General features: G+C 44.5%; 1 protein-coding gene across 1 annotated transcript; it reads right to left on the bottom strand.

The window, feature by feature from the left end:
• Positions 1-3,408: 3,408 nt before the first annotated feature.
• Positions 3,409-5,938, bottom strand: LOC109752397 (nascent polypeptide-associated complex subunit alpha-like protein 1). Its single transcript, XM_020311300.4, has 4 exons — positions 5,722-5,938; positions 4,848-4,932; positions 4,042-4,166; positions 3,409-3,960 (listed from the first exon to the last, which is right to left on the bottom strand). Exons 1-4 carry the CDS (start codon positions 5,791-5,793, stop codon positions 3,625-3,627), a joined length of 618 nt encoding a protein of 205 aa, XP_020166889.1. The 5' UTR covers positions 5,794-5,938; the 3' UTR covers positions 3,409-3,624.
• Between the last annotated feature and the right edge of the window lie 17,276 nt (positions 5,939-23,214).

The following is a 23,214-nucleotide window of genomic DNA, read 5'->3' as shown; positions in this document are numbered from 1 at the left end:
TGATTTGGTAGACCAGTTCCAACTGTTGTCTCAGTTGTACGTCTGGTTGGAGCGGCTAGGTATTTAAACCTGAGGACACCCAGTCCCGGACACACAGTCCTTACCGTATTCTCCTTGAGCTAAGGTCACACAGACCTCGCCCAATCACTCGTGGTAAGTCTTTAGGTGACTTCCAAACCTTCACAAACTCGGTCACTCGGCAATCCACAATTTCCTCTTGGATGCTCTAGACCATGACGCCTAACCGTCTGGAAGAAGCACAGACTTCAAAGGTAACAAGCGTCGGATCCACGCAGGATCAATCTCTTCAGTGATGCTCAATCACTTGGGGTTTGTAGGTGTTTGGGTTTGGGGTTTTTCCTCACTTGATGATTTTCGCTCAAAGTCCTCGGAGGATGGGATGCTCCAAATGACAAGTGTCAGTTTCTCTCGGAGCAGCCAACCAGCTAGTGGTTGTAGGGGGCGGCTATTTATAGCCTAGGGAGCAGCCTGACATGATAAGACATAAATGTACTTCAATGATATGACCGTTAGGTGGATAAGATATGTTGGGACAGCTGGCGCATAGCACAACAACGGTCGGAAATTTGAGTATCAAATTCCTCAGGGCTATCATGTTCCTCACTGTGTAGGCAATCCGCACTGGCGAATTCCTAACTCCTCAGTCAGAACAAATTCCTCAGAGACCAGAAGAACTTCGTCTCTGTCACTGAAGAATATGACTGAACTGTATGAGGTTTCCAATGGCTTCACTTGAAGGGATTGGTAGGTGTAGGATTTTGAGTTGAGCATCACATGGAAATTTTTTCCTTAGTATTTCCTCGACCCCCTTTAACAGTACGGTGTTTCCTATGACTCAAGAAAGAGAAAATGAAACTACGAAAACAAAAGTCTTCACGCTTCATGTTCCTCAATAGAATACCAAGTCTTCAAGGTCACACCAATTTCTTCACTTTCAAAGTCTTCAGAAAGTCTTCAGAAATCCAAAGTCTTCAGTGGAAGAACTTCATTTTTAGGGGTCGACTTTCACTGTAAATATCAAACTCCTCATAGACTTATAGACATGTGTACACTCATACACACATTAGTCCCTTAACCTATAAGTCTTCAATACACCAAAATCACTAAGGGGCACTAGATGCACTTACATAGTGATTTCGTGCTTTATCGTTAATATTATTATTAGGGGTTGCCGGCCGTATCTATTTAGCCCAGTCTAATGTTTTTTGTTCGTCTCTATAAACATTATGACGGTTTAATAAAGTTTCGTGAGATGACGCCTCACTTACCGTGCAAATTAACCTTTCTCCCTCCTCCAAGAAAAGGCGGCTAGGGTTTCTGCCTCCCGTCGGCGGCGCGGCCGATCTCCCACGTCTCCTGTGGCCTTAGGGCCATGGGTGTGCGGTGGATCCCAGCCCTTGCCGGCGGGTGGGCTCCGTTTTCAGGTGCTTCTTCATGTTTTGATAGGATTTGTGTCCTGCTCAAGAAGACGAGAGGCCGGCGGCTTCTTGAAGATGGAATAAGGTTCTCCCCGCCTAGCCCCCGTCCCAGTGGTGTGTCTAGCATCGTTGGAGGGCATGTGGAGGTGTGTCTCCGGCGGATCTCGCGAGATTTGGTCGATGGTTGTCTTTGGTGGATCCGGTATTTGTTCGTCTTTGTTCATGTGTCCTCGGGTTGGATCCTTCCGGTCTAAAATTCTCTTCATCGGCGGAGGTTGCTGTTTTGGGGCGTTGGGCCTATGGGACCTTAGCACCACGGCTTCCCAACTGTCTACTACAACAAGTTGTGCCCGGCTCCGGCGAGGCAGGGCGATGACGGCGGCGCGCCTTCGGCTCGATTCAGTGCTTGTAGTCGTTGCTAGGTGGTCTATGAATTTGGATGTAATTTTTATTATTTCTGGTGTTCGTTGTACTACCATGATTGAGGATGAATAGATCAACCGTTTTTCCGCAAAAAAAAATCATGAGATTGTCTAAGAAAAAACCCCGAATCGGAGTTTTTGGAAAAGAAAAACAAATCAGGGATGTAGAGGGGGCAGGGGAGGGATGGAGAGGGAGAAGGAGGGTCGAGGGTATACCGGAGATACGAGAAAGAAGGACGGTTGTAGACCTCACCCGCTATCTCCCTCGAGCTTCCTCCCTTCTTGCTCTATCTCGCACGTGTTACTACCTTTCTTTTGTTTTCGTGGGAGTCCGTAGTGTGGAAGTGAGCGTGGGGCTGGAGCGCGGTGCGAAATTGGCCAAAACCCGTGGCCTGCGGCAAAGAATTCGCGAGGAGGGCAGGCATGTGTTCCACCACATATAAAGAACCGATTTCAGCGACCAAACGGCATTCGATGTGACAAGTGTCAAATCTGAATCTTTAACCTAAATATGTACATCTAAAGGGGGCATAAAGGCATCTTCAATTTCGAAGGGAAAAGGGGAAGCAACTCACTTGGTCTCCCTCCCGCACAAATACACTAAAACACGTTTCGGAAAAACTCCCTACTAAGTTTGATGTTTGTGAAGTGTCTAAATAAAAGGTTTATTATGTTGTAAAATGGACAGGACATCTAACTTTACTAGCTCCTGGCTGTTATTTGTGGGCTCACTAGTAGATAAGTTTTTGTTTAAGACAAACACCCGTCAAAAGTTAAAGATTTGTGCTTTCCCCTAGAAGGACTACGATCATCAATGACAACCGTTCATGTCAGTTTACTCGCTTAGACATCTTCTTCTGGGGCATGTAACTTATGATTATCTAGTCTAATATAATGTTAAATTTTGATCGAAACAATGATTGGGCTTATAAACCCACTCGAATGAAGTAGATATTGAGAGGTAACATTATCGAATGTGTTGTGTTTACCTGGAAATAAATATGGGGTGGTACCAAGGCAGTATTTCCGTGTGTGTCTGCCACGACGACACAATGATAAGATGAGTGTGTCGCATTGGCCAAAATGGCAGTGGTTTGGAAAGCATAGGTTATGCTGTTTATTAAGTGGCAACATAAAAAAATTGGATCATCTTTTTTGCATCTAGCGGGTGAAAGATAGTTTAAATGGTATTTATGAGATATTATTAAAATGTAAGAGAAATAATACATAGGTTAGAGTTTAGACGATACTGTACTTGCTTAGTCTCATATTAATACTGAAATATGGCACTCATACTTTCTTAGTCTCAAATTAATTGTCACTCACGCTCAAACAGATATATCACTGAGATCGGCTAGATACATCCATTTGAGCAACACTTAGAGGAGGGATGGAGATATAGAGGATGAAATTCGCCACTGCAGGTCCTGATACGCTGGATACACGAGGAAACCCCACACGGTGTGTATAGGAAACCTGCAAGTTTTAGGCTGCAAAACATGAACAGGAAGTAACACTGTCCAACCAACAACCTGAAACAGAGTGTATATGTTGAAATTTCGTTGTCCCCAGATTTGCAAGAAAGCAGACTACCAACCAAGGATTTGTTCCAATGCATGAAAAAGAAGCTCATTCGACATTGCTTCAGGTCTTTGCTAATACAGAGCAGCTCAAAGTTCACACACATGACCACCAAACGTTACAACTCATGTATTCCCATGTAAACAAGGAAAAACTGACATAATATCACAGGCTGGGCACGGCTAGTTCGTCAGTTCCATGATAGCACTGACTATGTCACCGTCAGCAGACTTGAGCGCCTTCACAGCCTTGGGCCTAGGCACACCGGCCTGGGTCATCACCAGCTCAATGTCCTTCGGCTCAACCCCAGTCTCATCACAATCCTCGTCATCCTCCTGAACAGCTGTAGAAGCCTCAGGGTTTGAGATGACGCTGCTAAGATCAGGCGCCTTGAATTGCTCGGCGGCCTGGGACTGCAGCTGTGAGCTCAGATCCTCAATCTTAGCTTCACCGAAAATGACATAGGTATCAGAGGCAGGGCTCTTGAATACATCTGGCTTGGAGATGACAAACAGGATCTGGGAATGAAACAGTAGTTAGCAGCAAGAAATTAACCAAGAAAAGTTGTTAAGACGAGATAAGAGCACTCAGCAGCTCACATTCTTGCTCTTCTTGACAGTTACACGGCTGACGCCAGTGATAGTCTTCATGCCAAGCTTCAGCATGGCCTTCCTGCTCTTCTTCTCACTCCTACTCTGCTTAGATCTTCCACTTGCATCAACTCCTGCTCATCATCAGAGAGTAAACAATTAAATTTGATAACATAGATCAATCATCAACAAGTTTGAAGTATGAAACAAAACAGCTTCATGGGACCATAAATTACACAATTAGCAATGCTCAAGTGTAAAAGCATCAAGACATGAATAGTAATAGCAAAGAAGAACACCATCAATATGTCTTGGCCTCGCATCATAAGTTGCAACAACTCATTGACAATTGAAAACCATGAACACAAAATGGAAAAAACATCAGTTGATCAGCGGTGGATACAGAAACAATGGATATAATAGAATATCCTGCAATTTTCAAACCAATATTTCAATCACGCTGTTAAGTACTACTACACTATGTCAGCGAGAACATGTCAACAACAATTTTACTGTAAAAAAAGCTGTCATGTTTGAGAACAAACACGCAAAAACTGAACAGATTATGTGAATGCAAATAGCATTAAAATGAACCTGAAGGACCAGTAAATACACATGGTACTTATCACTCAGACAGATATGAGGACTTTAAATGATTTGTTGACAAAATTAACCTAACCTTGCTACCATTTCGTAATTTGTCATTTAGTCCATACAAACTTTCATGCAAAAAAATTACTAAGGCATATATTTAATATTGAACACACATACGATTAGCCAAAAATGGGTAAAAAAATACTAGAATTTCTTCATACCTTCCACGTCATCGTCTTTGTCATCCTCGTCATCATCATCCTCATCTTCCTCATCATCATCATCCTCAACTACAGGCTCATCTCCCTGGAAGTACAAATTATTTCAACCAGTTTAGACTACCTGACAAGCAGTGACAGGTAGAGATACAAAATCTGACCAGATCCAATAAATACAACAAATTGATCTGGATGCATGAAACCAAAATACAATAAACAGTCCTTGTTGCCATTGATCAAACAGCACATCATGATCATAGGTAGACGGACTAACAACAGGAGGCAAAATAGTACTCCCTGATCTAAACGCTCTTATATTTCTTTACAGAGTAGCTTTTTTAGTTCTATTGCCGAAGGAAACAGAAGTTCATAGTCGACCAGTAAGGAGAGGTATAAGTAACAACATGTCAGTGTTCAAAACAATAATATGTGCATCCTAATTCTACAGTGGTTCTCACGACAGAGTGTCACTAGATATACCTGTTCTAGATACTTACTGTACCTACCAAGGCTAATGCGACGGATACAACAAAAGACCTTAAAATCTTCTGAATAAGATTCAATATTGAAGTTCATTTACTAGCATCCCAAAACTTCAAATCTACCGTTCAACGCAAAGGTCGTTTGATCCGTGACCGTCTAAGAAGAACATCACCAACCTTGCGAAACGGAGCAACCACTACATATCCCGTCAAACCGTCTCGCGTGCGAGATCTAAGAAAACCTTGCCCGCATATAACCCCCAAGCATGCCTAACAACAACAAAAAACGCATCCTGGCGCAGCAGGCAGGCGCGATCCGGCCGAGCGGAACGCGAAGCACGGGCCGATCCGAACAGACGAGACAGGCGGGGGGGTCGGAAGGGTTAGATCATCACCTGCGCCGCGAGCTTCTGCTCTTCCAGGACGGCGCGTAGCAGCTCCGCCTGCGTCGCGGTCTCGGCCGTCATGGTGGTTGGGTGGGCGGGTGGAGGCGCCGGCGCTGCTGGAGAAACCCTAGAACCCTAAGTTGGAAAGTGGGGGCTGTGGAGGCGCAAGCAAAGGGAGTCACTGCGACGGAGACGGCGCACGGACGCGTGACGCTTTATACAAGTGACCTTAGGTCTGAATGGGCTTGTAGGGTTTTCGGCCCAATGTCAACATGACGCGGCTGCAGTCCCAGGTTTAACTTTTCTTTCATCGAGGGGAAAAGTGGAGAGCTCCTATTTGACGCGCGTAGGCGTCAAACAGCCTTTTCTTTTTCTGTAAAAACAAACAGCTCTTTTTTTTATTTTTTCCGTAAAAAAAACAGCTTGTTCTTATTTTTTGAGAAACAGGTGTCAAACAGCTGTACCTTCGCTGAAGGAAGGTGCTAATGGGCTGGCCCGTTCGCAGATGCTTGCTACAGCTAGTTTCTTTTTTTGTCTAAAAAAAGTTAGTTTTTTTTTCATTTTTCTGTGTTTTATTGGAACTTCCTGGATATTACTTATGGAGCTAAAATACAGTTTAAATTTCTTATTTTAAAAACATATATTGTATTTTGAACATTTTTTAAAAATGTTAATATATACACTGAACAATTTTCAATGCGCATTGAACATTTTGGCAATATACGTTGAACAAATTTTGGAAACACATTGATCATTTTGTGTGGACGAAGTGTTCAAAGATCGAAGAGTTCTCGATATGAGGAGAAGGAGAAGATGCAAGAGTTCAAGATTGGGGATGCCCAACAGCCCAAGGCACCCCAAGTAAATATTCAAGGAGACTCAAGTATCTTGGCTTGGGGATTCCCCGGAAGGCATCCCATCTTTCTTCAACAAGTATCAGTGTGTTTCGGTTTTTGTTTTGTTCATGTGAATCTTGGAGCGTCTTTTTTGTTTAGTTTTCACTTTTCTTTTATGTACCATGCCGGTACGAGATACAGTTCATGGTTGATTTATAGAATGCTCATTGCACTTCACTTATATCATTTGAGTATGGCTTTATAGAATGCTTTATGTGCTTTACTTATATCATTTGAAGTTTGGATTGCTTGTTTCTCTTTACATAGAAAACCTTTATTTGTAGAATAATCTCTTTCTTCACTTATATATATTTAGAGAGTCAACAGGAATTGGTCATTTGCATGTTTAGTCATAAAGTCCTACATAAAAATTGTGGATCACTGAATATGATGTGTTTGATTCCTTGTAATAGTTTTGCGATATAGAGATGATAATATGTGGGAGGTACTAGTAAACGGTTGTGGTTAGTAAGAATATTGGTGTTAGGGCTTGTGATTCCCGAAGCATGCACGTATAGTCTCTCGTTATACAACGAAATTGGAGCATGATTTATTATTGATTGTCTTCCTTATCAGTGGCGGTCGGGGACGAGCGATGGTCTTTTCCTACCAATCTATCCCCCTACGGGCATGCGTAGTAGTACTCTGCTTCGAGGGCTAATAAACTTTCGCAATAAGTATATGAGTTCTTTATGACTAATATGAGTCCATGGATTATACGCAATCTTACCTTTCCGCAATTTGCTAGCCTCTACGGTACCGTGCATTGCCCTTTCTCACCTCGAGATGTGGTGAAAACTTCACAGGTGCATCCAAAAAACTGTGATATGATACGCTCTATCACACATAAGCCTTATTATATCTTCCTTAAAACAACCATCACACCTACCTATTACGGCATTTCCATAGCCATTCCGAGATATATTACCATACAACTTCCACCGCTTCTGTTTTGATGACTTGAGCGTTCATTGTCATATTGCTTTGCATGGTCGTAAGATAGCTAGCATGATATTTCCATGGCTTGTCCGTATTTTGATGTCTCTGCTATGATAGATCATTGCGCGTCCTGGTACACTGCCAGAGGCATTCATATAGAGTCATACTTTGTTCTAGGAATCGAGTTGTAATATTGAGTTGTAAGTAAACAGAAGTGTGATGATCATCATTATTCATTATTAGAGCATGTCCTAGTGAGGAAAGGATGATGAAGACTATGACTCCCCCACAAGTTATGATGAGACTCCGGACAAAAAAAGAAAAGAAAAAAAGTGAGGCCAAAAAAGAGCCCAAGAAAAAGAAGAAGAAAAGAAAAGAAAAGGAAAAGAAAGGAAAAAAGAATGAGAGAAAAAGAGAGAATGGGCATGCAAATTCCACAATTGTGCTTGAAAGTAGCACCATGTTTTTCATGTAGAGAGTCTCCTATGTAGTCACTTTCATATACTAGTGGGAATTTTTCATTATAGAACTTGGCTTGTATATTCCGATGATGGGCTTCCTCAAATGCCCGAGGTCTTCATGAGCAAGCAAGTTGGATGCACACCCACTTAGTTTTCATATTGAGCTTTCATACACTTATAGCTCCAAGTGCATCCGTTGCATGGCAATCCCTACTCCTTGCACTGATATCTATTGATGGGCATCTTCATAGCCCATTGATTAGCCGCGTTGATGTGAGACTTTTCTTGTCTTCTCTATGTTTACCCCTATCATCATATTCTATTACACCCATAGTGCTATATCCATGGCTTGCGCTCATGTATTGCGTGAGGGTTGAAAAAGCTGAAGCGCATTAAAAAGTATGAACCAGTTGCTCGGCTTGTCATCGGGGTTGTGCATGATAAATACTTTGTGTTAAGAAGACGGAGCATGACCAGACTATATAATTTTGTAGGGATAACATTCTTTAGCATTGATATTTTGAAAGCATGATTTGTTTGTTGGGATGCGTGAGTATTAATGTCTTTATGTCAAATTATAGACTATTGCTTTCAATCACTCATGTCTAAATATTCATGTCATAATTAGATATATGATCAAGATTATGCTAGGTAGCATTCCACATCAAAAATTATCTTTTTTATCATTTACCTACTCGAGGACGAGCAGGAATTAAGCTTGGGATGCTGATATGTCTCCGTCGTATCTATAATTTTTTATTGTTTCATGCCAATATTATACAACTTTCACATGGTTTCGGCAACATTTTATATGATTTATTGGACTAACATATTGATCCAGTGCCCTGTGCCAGTTCCTATTTGTTGCATTTATTGTTTCGCAGAATATCCATATCAAACGAAGTCCAAACATGATAAAAATGTACGAGAATTATTTGGGAATATATGTGATTTTTGGGAGGTCGAATCAATGCAGAAGGAGACCCATAGCCCCCACAGTACACCACAGCACGCCCCAGGGCCCGAGCGCATGGTGGTGGGTTGTGGTCACCTCGTAAGGCGGTTGTTGCTCTTCTTCAGGCGCAAGAAATATAATTTATGGAAAAAATCGTGTAAAAAATTCAGCGCAATTGGAGTTACGGATCTCTGGGAATTTAACAAACGGTGAAGTAGGCGTTTGAGACCCTGCCTGTACGTACGTACGTGGCCGTATTTTTTTTCTTGCACCCTGGCTGTACGTACGTGTACATGCTACGTGCGCGCCTCTACTACGACACGTGCCCTTCCTTACACGGCCACGGTTCATCGCTGCAGCCTACGGACAGACCGATCGACCAGTATGTACATACACGTTCGCGACCAGAATGACAACGCTACGTACGCTTCGACCAGGTGGGTCCCGATTGTCAGGCACTTCCTTGCGTGCGAAGATGTAGCTGGTGGGTCCCAGCAGTCAGGGGGAAATATTTTTTTTGCGAAATACGATGGCCCGTCCGGTGGGTCCCTGCTGTCAGGTGAAGGAATAATTATTTTGCGCGTAATAAGGAGGCACTTCCTTGCTGCTGCCGTAGACACAGCTGTCAGCCTCTCCACGTACAGTACTCTTCCGATGGAAGTCGTTCCTTGACCACGTTGACCACGCCGCGCCGAGAGCACCAGGGCGGTGGACGACGCCGAGGCCTAGGAAGGGGGACGACGCGGAGCCGGGGAATACGCGGTAGTGGATGCCCACGCAGAGGGGAGTACGTAGGTTGGCTACTTTGGCTGCGGTGTGAGGTTGCCGTCGCCGGAGAATAACATGAGGTGTGGGTGAGTATAAAGGGATGGCATGGCCAGCGGTGGCAGCATAGCCGGGCACGGGAGGCGGGAATAGGCGGCACGGCCGACGCTGGTTTGGGCGGCTGGAGCAAGAAGACCAAAGGTTGAAGAAGCACGACGGATGTTGGATGGACATCGTACGGTCACTGTAGCTAGAATCGTTTATATTGACTAAGTTGACAAAGCCCTTGGTACGTGTCAACTTAGTAGGCCCACATGTCAGCCTCCGAAACGGTGCACCCCATGTCAGGGGAGGAATCGTTTTTTGGGCGGCTGAAGTTAGAATATCCGAGATTGAAGAAGAAGCACGACATCCGTTGGATGGACATCCAACGACCACTGCTGCTAGAACCGTGTGTTGACTATAAGTTGACAAAACCTTGCATACGCGTCAACTTACTTTTTTAGGGGACGCGTCAACTTAGTAGGCTCACAAGTGTGTGGCAAAGAACTTATAGCCCATTTGCAATTTGTAAGAATGTACATCCCATTTTTGAATTCTAATGAAATTACTACAGCCCATTCACAGTTTGTTAAAAGTACAACCCATTTTCTAGCTAGGACAACGATTAATAATTTTAACCAACCGCTCAAAACAGAATAGGTCTGTATCCATCCATTTTGACCAGTCAAAGAATCCATCCATTTTGACCAGTCAAAGAATCCTCCTAGCACCGCCCCAGATCACTTTCTGTCTCTGTCATGCGGGGCCTACCTGTCATTGGGTGGAAGAAAGAAGTCGAACAAAAACAAAATTATGCTCAAGTGCGGTTATCGAACCCGAGACCTCAGGTTTGATGAGCGATCAGGCTAACCAGCTACACCATCCTCACGTTATGATTAACGAGAGGAAAATAACCTTTTATACATTCATGCATTCGTGTGACAATCATGCCATGTTTTTTTGCGTGGGAGTCATTGGGATTTAAATAATAATCATGTATGGCTTTGGTGGTAAGGTCTTTTGGGATTTAAAACAATGTTGGTATTACATAAATAATGCAGCCTTAGTCACCTTACCTCTCTCCATGTAGTATGTTGGGTCCCACCAGTCAGAGGGTGAAACAAACAAATTATAAGAAAAAATAAAGCGCCAGTGGTGTATCTTACCTCACACATCTCGGTACTGCTCGTGAACACTGTCCAATTGATCTCTCTGTTCGCTCACGTACTATTTTAAGTGAATCCTTATTATAACATGCACACAATACGCATGCATGCACTCGCACACTAGCACGCAGCGGGCAGACACACACTAGTTAGCACACAACATGCACACACTGGCGACCGGCGACGAAGTTGAGGCCGCAGGGTCGTACTTTGGCAGCCGCACGGCAATCGTGCGCACAAGGCGAGTAGAGCGACCTAGTCTGGGTGTCATCATAATCATCATTGATGGCCATGTCATCTCACGCAGATGGAGTTCATATGCGTTGCGCCACAAGCAGCGAGAGCTCGGACTTGGCGTAGCGGTAGAGCAACGGATCGACGACCTTAGGTGGCAGGGTCAACAATGGGAATGGCGGACAACAGGCGAGGTATTGCACGAACTTGCGGCAATAGAGGACAGCGTGCGGCTTGAGTCCGTGCTAGTGCGTGTGCATGCACTACAAGCTGAGCGCTACATGCATTGCAAGCTGCGCGCTGCATGCGTGTGCCGCTACTAAAGGTAGAAAACTATATTTGCCACTAGTTAATCACAATTGCAGGTTTGTGTGGTCAAAATGGATGAATACAGAGCTATACGATCTCGCAGTGACCGTATAATCACCTCATCACGTATAGTGACTGTATCGACCATATTCTTGAGTATAGTGACCAAAGTGAACTTATACGATAAGTTCAATGACCAACAGTGCATTTTACTCTTTTAATTATTTAGTTTGTACACTTTGCTCTCTTCCAATAATTTGGGGCACTTGTATTCGACCTAAGTCAGTGTGCCACCGTATCTCGTACTACTCCCTCCGTCTAGGTGTAAGTCACGTTAGAAGGTGCAGCGGGACCAAGGTGCAAGCAGATTGGAGGAGGAGAAACTTGATCGGTCCTTCCTCCAATCAAAGCCCCGATTTCTGTCTCTAAACGCAACAATTAATCACAACAACTAAGAGATGCCGTTTTAGCTACCATGCAGGGCCACGTATTAACTCGCATGCAAGCCGATTTTGATTTCTTGACTGATCAACGCGTAGTTGCGCTCCATGCATTGGGTTTCCGGGGGAGATAACAAGGCAGAGTAAGGAGCATTTGGTTACATTGCTTAGGCTGGTCATAGTGGTGAGTAACTTGGACTAGTAACATGCATATGTTACCAGTCTATGTTACTACCTTCATAGTGGGTAGTAACATATGGATGGTTAATTGAGATGTAGATTCATTTTACCTCGGGGTGTGTTATGTTACAGTAACATATTATGTTAGCACAAGCATCTCTTTCCTCACTAATTCCATGCCACATAAGCAATTTTTTCTTGGGATGCTATGTTACTAGTACCTAAGTTACTCCCGCTATGGCTAGCTCAGCTAGCCAGCTTTCGCTTTGCCAACCTTGCCTGGTCAAACGGTTTAGTTCTTTTTCTTACCAGCCTTGCCCCGTGAAAATCATCGTCATGAGTGGGTCGCCGATTTTTCCGTGCGCGAAGTTTGCCGTCGGAAGCGAGCCGATCTGGCTCTCCTGAGCTAGCAAGGTTTTTCTAGCCCACCCAAGCTAGCTGGCCCACAAAAGCTAACATATTTTAACAGTTCCAAACGCCTAACCTTGCCCGGCTAGGCTATAAACTGTTCTTGCTAATTAAGGATCCAAACGCTCCCTAAGTAACAACGCTCACTAGCAACAAGGCTAGGAGGGGATTGAGATGCAAAGTTAATGGACGACGCCTAAACATTTTGGGAATATCTGATTTTTGTAAGATGACTTAACACCTAGACGGAGGGAGTACTACTCCTCAGTCCAGGTTTGATGGAATATTCGTCACATCTTCTCTTCTTGTACGTACTCCATTTGTATCTCACTTCCCGTGGCTTCGCACTTGCAGGATATTCCTATTATATGAAACTGTGTGTGTGTGTGTGTGTTTAACAACATGTGTGTGTTAGAGAGAGCGACACATCGACCTACTCCTACATAGAGATGGTGTGTAGTGTACGATTTAGCCGCGAGATTCGATGCATCCTCTCGTTTCCGGGCGTTCGGTCGGGACAGGCGGACAGCTGCCACGCCCGCTCCTGACCAGCCTGGCCCACCCAAAGCCCCTCCATCGCCCGCGCGCGCTTCCCGCCCGGAACGGTCAGCGTCGCTCCAAAGAATCGGTGTCGCATTCATGCCCGGGCAGAGCAGACACGACCTCTCACTGGCGCCTGCGTTGAAGGGAGGAGCGGATTCAAGAGTGATGGTTGCTTCGTCCGTCCAACTTACTGCTGGGTCTATGTGATTTGACGGCTCATTGATCATTATTACTGAGGTGGTACGACTGCTGGATGTCCCTGATACGTCCATTTTACATCATGTTTTCTTGCTGTTATTTATAATGTTTTTATCCATAATAATGCTTTTTGGGGTAATTCTAATGCCTTTTCTCTCATAATTTGCAAGGAACACACCAAGAGGGAGAATTCCGGCAGCTGGAAATCTGGACCTAGAAAAGCTATGTCAGGCCACCTATTCTGCACAACTCCAAATAAGCTGAAACTTCATGGATATTTTTTATGGATTAATTAAGAAATATTGGAGCCAATAAACACCAGAGGGGGGCCACCAGGTGGGCATAACCTACCTGGGCGCGCTAGGCCCCCCAGGCGCGCCCTGGTGGGTTGTGGCCTCCTCGGCCCACCTTCGGTGCCCATCTTTTGGTATATAAGTCATTTTGACCTAGAAAAAATAAGGAAGAGGCTTTCGGGACGGAGCGCCGCCATCTGGAGGCGAAACTTGGGCAGGAGCACTTTTACCCTCCGGCAGAGTGATTCCGCCGGGGGAACTTCCCTCCAGGAGGGGGAAATCATCGTCATCATCATCACCAACAACTCTCCCATCTTGGGGAGGGCAATCTCCATCAACATCTTCAACAGCACCATCTCATCTCAAACCCTAGTTCATCTCTTGTATTCAATCTTGTTACCGGAACTATAGATTGGTGCTTGTGGGTGACTAGTAGTGTTGATTACATCTTGTAGTTGATTACTATATGGTTTATTTGGTGGAAGATTATATGTTCAGATCCATTAAGCTATTTAATACTCCTCTGATCATGAACATGTTTATCATTTGTGAGTAGTTACTTTTGTTCTTGAGGTCATGGGAGAAATCATGTTGCAAGTAATCATGTGAACTTGATAGGTGTTTGATATTTTGATAGTATGTATGTTGTGATTCCCTTAGTGCTGTCATGTGAACGTCGACTACATGACACTTCACCATATTTGGGCCTAAGGGAATGCATTGTGGAGTAGCAATTAGATGGTGGGTTGCGAGAGTGACAAAAGCTTAAACCCCAGTTTATGCGCTATTTCGTAAGGGACCGATTGGATCCAAAAGTTTAATGCTATATATGGTTAGAATTTATTCTTAAAACTTTTTCTCGTAGTTGCGGATGCTTGCGGGAGGGTTAATCATAAGTAGGAGGTTTGTTCAAGTAAGAACAACACCTAAGCACCGGTCCACCCACATATCAAATTATCAAAGTAGTGAACACAAATCAAACCAACATGATGAAAGTGACTAGATGAAATTCCCGTGTACCCTCAAGAACGATTTGCTTATTATAAGAGACTGTTTTGGCATGTCCTTTGCCTCAAAAGGATTGGGCTACCTTGCTGCATACTTGTTACTATTATTGTTACTTGCTCGTTACAAATTACCTTGCTATCAAACTACTCGCTACTACAATTTCAGCACTTGCAGACAATACCTTACCGAAAACTACTTGTCATTTCCTTCTGCTCCTCGTTGGGTCCAACACTCTTACTTATCGAAAAGAGCTATAATTTATGCCCTATACTTGTGGGTCATCAAGGCTATTTTCTGGCGCCATTGCCGGGGAGTGAAGCGCCTTTGGTAAGTGGAATTTGGTAAGGTAACATTTATATAGTGTGCTGAAATTTATTGTCACTTGTTACTATGGAAAACGATCCTTTGATGGGTTTGTTCGGGGTATCTTCACCTTGTTCGGAACCACAGTTAGCTACCACTCAACCTACTGCACCTACTGAAAATATTGAATATAAAATTCCTTCAGGTATGATAGAACAACTGCTAGCTAATCCTTATGCAGGAGACGGAACAGAACATCCTGATATGCACTTGATATATGTGGAACAAATTTGTGGATTGTTTAAGCTTGCAGGTTTACCCAGGGATCAAGTTATGAAAAAAGTTTTCCCTTTATCTTTGAAGGGAAAAGCATTGGCATGGTATAGGCTATGCGATGATATTGGATCATGGAATTGGAATCGTTTGAAATTGGAGTTCCACCAAAAAAAATATCCTATGCATCTAGTTCACCGTGATCGGAATTATATATATAATTTTTGGCCTCGTGAAGGAGAAAGTATCGCTCTAGCTTGGGGGAGGCTTAAGTCAATGTTATATTCATGCCCCAACCATGAGCTCTCAAGAGAAATTATTATCCAGAACTTTGATGCTCGGCTTTCTCGTAATGATCAAACCATGCTCGATACTTCTTGTGCTGGTTCTTTTATGAAGAAGACTATTGTCGGTGTTCTGGGAACGGGGGTCCCCAAACTTGCCTGCCTGCGGCCCACGGTGTGGCTCCACGAGCGGGCCCGTACGGCCCATCTTCACCGACAAGCACTCAAGACCCTCGCGAGGAGCCAAGCCTCCCGAGGCGGACGATGCAAGACCTCCTCGGGAGCGGCCTCACCAGGTTGGATCGCGAGGGGCGGAGAGATCAAGGCAAGGCAAACCTCGCGAGGTTCTCGTGACGTGAGCCATGACGACCGGGGCCAAGCGGGCGCCAGCGCGCGCAATGTCCTTATTTCCTTTTTGGTGCTAAGGAAGCAAGCACAGGCGAGGAGTACCGAGGCGTCAGGCAAAGGTTTCCATATCGGTGCAACGAGACCAAGACCAGCAAGACAGCAAGACGGAGGTCACCATGGAGCCCAAGGCGGCGTCACCAACAGAGCCTTTTGCAGGCGAAGACTGCTTTTGTCAGGATAAGTTGTACTAGTTGTCCCCTTTCAAATTAGCCGTCGTTGGTTCCCTTCCCGCTCAATATTTGGGGAGAGGACCAGGGCCTCTATAAATAGGACTAGCCACCACAGTAGGAGGCAACTCAGCCTGAGCTGACTGAGATCACCCTCACACCCACCAAGCACAAGAACACCTCGCCTCAGGAGGCTGTTCTTCCCCTTGTACTGTTCATCCTCAGCCCAAGAGGCAATCCACCACCACCACATTGGAGTAGGGTATTACACCACAACGGTGGCCCGAACCAGTATAAATCTTGTGTCCTTTGTGCTGCGAGTTCGTCGAGTTAGTCCGTGAGATCTCGGCGAAGCTAGGACATGGATCGGTAGGGGGAGATCTTCGTGCGCACCCCAGTGTTCGAACCTAGAGGGTTTTGCCGGAACCCGAGATCCGACATTTGGCGCGCCAGGTAGGGGTGCACCGTAGCCTTCCTTCCGTTGATCCGCGCTCCACCCTCATGGCAGGCGTCCCGCTCCCGGCTTCGACGGCTGACGCCGACGACGGGGCCAGGGGGCTCTGAGCCTTGGCCCCCGCCTTGCGGCAAGTGTAGTGGCCGCCCAAGTTCAAGCCGGAGATGCCGCCGCACGCCAGCTTTCTTGCTGGCATACGAGGAGGCCGTCCTCGAGGCCGGGGGTGACGACAAGGTCATGGCCAACTGGCTTCCCATGGCCCTCACTGGCGCGCCGCACGCCTGGCTGCTCAACCTCCCTGGATCCACGGTGGCATCTTGGGAGGAGCTGCGCGACCTCTTCACTGCGCGCTACGCGGCACCGGCGCATCACGCGGTCGCGGCCCTGCTAGGCGGCTCACAAGCACCGCCTTCGGATCGCCACGTCAAGCCATTCCTTCGCCAGATCAGTGCTTCCAAGCGCTCGGGGGCTCCGCCGGGTTGGGCCGCGCCCGAGGCCGACCTCACCTTCGACTCGGGAGACCACCTCGTCACCACCGCCGGCTCGGGTATGCTCCCGATGCTTTGCACGCCCACCATCTGCAACGTGGTCGTCACCAAGACCCTCATCGACGGTGGTGCCGGCCTCAACGTGCTCTCCGTGGAGGCCTTCAGCCTTCTGCATGTACTGCTCGAGCGGCTCCGCCTCAGCAAGTCTTTCTCAGGAGTCGGCGGCGGCACCAGCCACTCCCATGGGACAGATCCGCCTCCCTGTCACCTTCGGCACGCGCGACAACTACCGCACCGAGCTGGTCGACTTTGACATCGCCCGCATCAGCCTCCCTTACAACGCCATCCTCGGGTACCCAGCTCTAGCCCAGTTCATGGCGGCAACCCATCCGGCTTACAACCTCATGAAGATGCCTGGGAGCAAAGGCGTCCTCACCATCAAGGGGGACGCCAAGGAGGCCGTGGCGGCGCTCAAGCTTGCCCTCAATACCGCCGCGGCAGCACAGCCCGTCGGCACGGGCACCTCCGAGGCCAAGGGAGCCGCGCCAACCAAGAAGAAACAACTGTTCACCCAAGACAAGGCAAAAACCAAGCAGGTGCCGGTCGATGAGGACGGGTCCTCAAGAGCCACCTTTACCATAGGCGCCGACCTCGACCCGAGCCAAGAGGAAGCGTTGGTGAAGTTCTTGCGCGCAAACAAGGAGATATTCGCATGGGAACCTGATGACCCACAAGTATAGGGGATGTATCATAGTCCTTTCGATAAGTAAGAGTGTCGAACCCAACGAGGAGCAGAAGGAAATGATAAGCGGTTTTCATCAAGGTATTCTCTGCAAGCACTGAAATTATAGGTAACAGATAGTTTTGTGATAAGGTAATTTGTAACGAGCAACAAGTAACAAAAGTAAATAAAGTGCAGCAAGGTGGCCCAATCCTTTTTGTAGCAAATGACAAGCCTGTACAAACTCTTATATAAAGAAAAGCGCTCCCGAGGACACATGGGAATTATCGTCAAGCTAGTTTTCATCACGTTCATATGATTCGCGTTTGGTACTTTGATAATTTGATATGTGGGTGGACCGGTGCTTGGGTGCTGTCCTTACTTGGACAAGCATCCCACTTATGATTAACCCCTATTGCAAGCATCTGCGACTACAAAAGAAGTATTAAGGTAAACCTAACCATAGCATGAAACATATGGATCCAAATCAGCCCCTTACGAAGCAACACATAAACTAGGGTTTAAGCTTCTGTCACTCTAGCAACCCATCATCTACTTATTACTTCCCAATGCCTTCCTCTAGGCCCAAATATTGGTGAAGTGTCATGTAGTCGGCGTTCACATAACACCACTAGAGGAGAGACAACATACATCTCATCAAAATATCGAACGAATAACAAATTCACATGACTACTAATAGCAAGACTTCTCCCATGTCCTCAGGAACAAACGTAACTATCACAAAGCATATTCATGTTCATAATCAGAGGAGTATTAATACATAAAGGATCTGAACATATGATCTTCCACCAAATAAACCAACTAGCATCAACTACAAGGAGTAATCAACACTACTGGCAACCTACAGGTACCAATCCCGGACTTTGAGACAAGAATTGGATACAAGAGATGAACTAGGGTTTGAGAGGAGATGGTGCTGGTGAAGATGTTGATGGAGATTGGCCCCCTCCCGATGAGAGGAGCGTTGGTGATGACGATGGCGATGATTTCCCCCTCCCGGAGGGAAGTGTCCCCGGCAGAACAGCTCCGCCAGAGCCCTAGCGGTTCCGCCTCGTGGCGGCGGAGTCTCGTCCCGAAAGCTTGCTTATGATTTTTCTTCGGACGAAAGACTTCATATAGTAGAAGATGGGCACCGGAGGGACAACAGGGGGCCCACGAGGCAGGGGGCGCGCCCAGGGGGTAGGGCGCGCCCCCCACCCTCGTGGCCAAGGTGTGGGCCCCCTCTGGTATTTCTTCCGCTCAGTATTTTTTATTATTTCCAAAAACAACTTCCGTGGAGTTTCAGGACTTTTGGAGTTGTGCAGAATAGGTCTCTAATATTTGCTCCTTTTCCAGCCCAGAATTCCAGCTGCCGGCATTCTCCCTCCTTATGTAAACCTTGTAAAATAAGAGAGAATAGGCATAAGTATTGTGACATAATGTGTAATAACAGCCCATAATGCAATAAATATCGATATAAAAGCATGATGCAAAATGGATGTATCAACTCCCCAAGCTTAGACCTCGCTTGTCCTCAAGCGGAAGCCGATAACGATAAATATGTCCACATGTTTAGAGGTAGAGGTGTCGATAAAATAAAATACGGACATGAGGGCATCATGATTATTCTCATAACAGCAACATATATGGATAATGTCATATGATTTCTTATGCTCAAGTAATAATCTATTCACAATGCAAAGTATGAATTAGAAACTTTATTGAGAACTAACAAACTATAATCTCAGTCATTGAAGCAATTACAATTTATCGTAACATTAGAAAGAGTCTATGTCAGAGCTTTTCAGCAAGTCCACATACTCAACTATCATTTAGTCTTTCACAATTGCTAACACTCACGCAATACTTATGGTTACGGAGTTTTAATCGGACACAGAGAAAGATAGGGGCTTATAGTTTCGCCTCCCAACCTTTTACCTCAAGGGTAATGTCAACAATAATAGTTCATGTTAACTTACATCCAATTAGATATATATATATCAGGATCTTTCCAACACACTGTATTTGCCAAAGGATAAAATGTAAAAAGGAAAGGTGAAGATCACCATGACTCTTGCATAAGGTAGAAGATAAAAGTAAAAGATAGGCCCTTCGCAGAGGGAAGCAGAGGTTGCCATGCGCTTTCAGGGTTGGATGCACAAAATCTTAATGCGAAAGAACGTCACTTTATATTGCCACTTGTGATATGGACCTTTATTATGCAGTCCGTCGCTTTTATTTCTTCCACATCACAAGATCGTATAAAGCTTATTTCCTCCACACTAATCAATCATACATATTTAGAGAGCAATTTTTATTGCTTGCACCGATGGCAACTTACTTGAAGGATCTTACTCAATCCATAGGTAGATATGGTGGACTCTCATGGCAAAACTGGGTTTAAGGGTTTTTGGAAGCACAAGTAGTATCTCTACTTGGTGCAAAGAATTTGGCTAGCATGAGGGGAAAGGCAAGCTCAACATGTTGGATGATCCATAACTATATACTTTATTTCAGATATAAGAAAACATAACCCATTACGTTGTCTTCCTTGTCCAACATCAACCCTTTAGCATGTCATATTTCAATGAGTGCTCACAATCATAAAAGATGTCCAAGATAGTATATTTATATATGAAACCTCTCTTTCTTTATTACTTCCTATTAATTGCAACGATGACCAAAGCTATGTTTGTCAACTCTCAACAACTTTTAATCATCACACTCTTTCTATGTGAAGTCATGACTCTCCATAAGATCAATATGATCTCTTTTTATTTCTTTTTATTCTTTCTTTTTTCTTTTATTCACTCAAGATCATGGCAAAATAATCAAGCCCTTGACTCAACACTAATCTTTATTATATAGCTCACGGACTCGATTACATAGAGGAATCATAAAGCAAAACTCAAAACTAGATCATACTAAAGCTTTATTCTACTAGATCAAGATATTACTAAAAGGATCGAACTAAGAAAAAGGGTAAAGATAGGAGTGTGATGGTGATACGATACCGGGGCACCTCCCCCAAGCTTGGCAGTTGCCAAGTGGAGTGCCCATACCCATGTGATTATGTCTCCTTTGCTGGTGAAGAAGATGGTGGTGATGAGGGGTAGTCACACATCGAGCGTAGGAGATCCTCCAACTTGCGGATAATGCCCTTGAGTGCAATGATATGCTCCTTCAACAAAATATTTTCACGTGTGAGATACTTGTTTTGTATACGATCTAACTCAATCATCTTGAAAGCTTCGATCTTAGTTGGGGTAAGAAGATTGTGATCAAGTCGAAGGGTGTCTTCTGCTGCCGGAACTTGGTCCTCCTTGGCCTTCTTGATCCCTTCATCCTTGTTGATCTCCACGGGTTCTTCCCTCTTCAGCTCTATCTTCATTAGCCAAGCATCGTTGTCACCATTGTTGGAGGAGGGAGACGACATGATGCCTGGCCTTGACAACCCTGACAGAAAATAGCTCGAAACAAGAACAGAGGACAATTGCGTGATACAGGAGTCAAAACCTTCGGGAGATTATATAGTGAATTTTTACCGACCAAAATACGTATCGTATAAGAAAATGGAGTCCAGAGAGCACACGAGGTGCCCACGAGGCAGGGGGCGCGCCCTGGGGGGTAGGGCACGCCCTCCACCCTCGTGGAGGCCTCGTGTCCTTCCCGGACTGCTTCTTATTTTTCTATTTTTCTAAATATTCCAAAACGGAGAAAAATTGCCATTAGAACTGTTTTGGAGTCGGTTTACTTACCGTACCACATACCTATTCCTTTTCGGAGTCTAAAACGTTCCGGAAAGTGTCCCTTATGTATTCCTTCGGGGTTACGGTTTCAATAACATTGGTTTCAACATTTATAGGATTACCTGAGATATAATGTTTAATTCTTTGACCGTTCACCACCTTCGGATTTGTACCCTCGAAGTTGTTGATTTTTATGGCACCGGAACGATAGACCTCCTCGATAACGTAAGGACCTTCCCATTTAGAGAGAAGTTTCCCTGCAAAAAATCTTAAACGAGAGTTGTATAGCAATACATAATCACCTACATTAAACTCACGCTTTTGTATTCTTTTGTCATGCCATCTTTTAACTTTTTCTTTAAACAATTTGGCATTCTCATAGGCTTGGGTTCTCCATTCATCAAGTGAGCTAATGTCAAATAACCTCTTCTCACTGGCAAGTTTGAAATCATAATTGAGCTCTTTCATGGCCCAATATGCCTTATGTTCTAGTTCGAGAGGTAAGTGACATGCTTTTCCATAAACCATTTTATACGGAGACATACCCATAGGATTTTTATATGCAGTTCTATAGGCCCATAATGCATCATCCAGTTTCTTGGACCAATTCTTTCTAGATCTATTACCAGTCTTTTGCAAAATTAATTTGAGTTCTCTATTACTCAATTCTACTTGACCACTAGACTGTGGGTGATATGGGGATGCAATTCTATGATTAACATCATACTTAGCAAGCATTTTACGGAAGGCACCATGAATAAAATGTGAACCACCATCAGTCATTAAATATCTAGGGACTCCAAACCTCGGAAAATAACTTCTTTAAGCATCTTAATAGAAGTGTTATGATCAGCACTACTAGTTGGAATAGCTTCTACCCACTTAGTAACGTAATCAACAGCAACTAAAATATGTGTATATCCATTAGAGGCAGGAAACGGTCCCATATAATCAAAGCCCCAAACAACAAATGGTTCAATGACAAGTGAATAATTCATAGGCATTTCTTGACGTCTACTAATATTACCAATTCTTTGACATTCATCACAAGATAAGACAAACTTACGGGCATCCTTGAAGAGAGTAGGCCAATAAAAACCGGATTGCAATACCTTATGTGCAGTTCTATCTCCAGCGTGGTGTCCTCCATAAGCCTCGGAGTGACACTTGCGTAGGATCTGTTCCTGTTCATGCTCAGGTACACAACGTCTAATAACACCATCTACTCCTTCTTTCTAAAGATGTGAGTCATCCCAGAAGTAATGTCTCAAATCATAGAAAAACTTTTTCTTTTGCTGGTATGTGAAATTAGGTGGTATAAATTTAGCAACAATGTAATTAGCATAATCAGCATACCATGGAGTAGTACGAGAAGCATTTATGACATTTAATTGTTCATCAGGAAAGCTATCATCAATAGGTAGTGGGTCATCAAGAACATTTTCTAACCTAGACAAGTTATCTGCAACGGGGTTCTCAGCTCCCTTTCTATCAATAATATGCGAATCAAATTCTTGTAGCAAGAGAACCCATCTAATAAGTCTAGGTTTAGCATCTTTCTTTTCCATAAGGTATTTAATAGCGGCATGATCAGTGTGAATAGTTACTCTAGAATCAACAATATAAGGTCTGAACTTATCACAAGCAAATACAACTGCTAAGAATTCTTTTTCAGTAGTAGCATAATTTCTCTGGGCATTGTCTAGAGTTTTACTAGCATATTGAATAACATTTAATTTCTTATCAACTCTTTGCCCTAGAACATCACCTACAGCATAATCACTAGCATCACACATGATTTCAAAAGGTAAATTTCAA

This window comes from Aegilops tauschii, chromosome 1 (genome assembly GCF_002575655.3).
Source record: "Aegilops tauschii subsp. strangulata cultivar AL8/78 chromosome 1, Aet v6.0, whole genome shotgun sequence".
In the NCBI taxonomy this organism is placed as follows: Eukaryota; Viridiplantae; Streptophyta; class Magnoliopsida; order Poales; family Poaceae; genus Aegilops; species Aegilops tauschii.
Note: the sequence above shows the minus strand (reverse complement) of the source record. Positions and strands in the feature narration are given on the sequence as shown.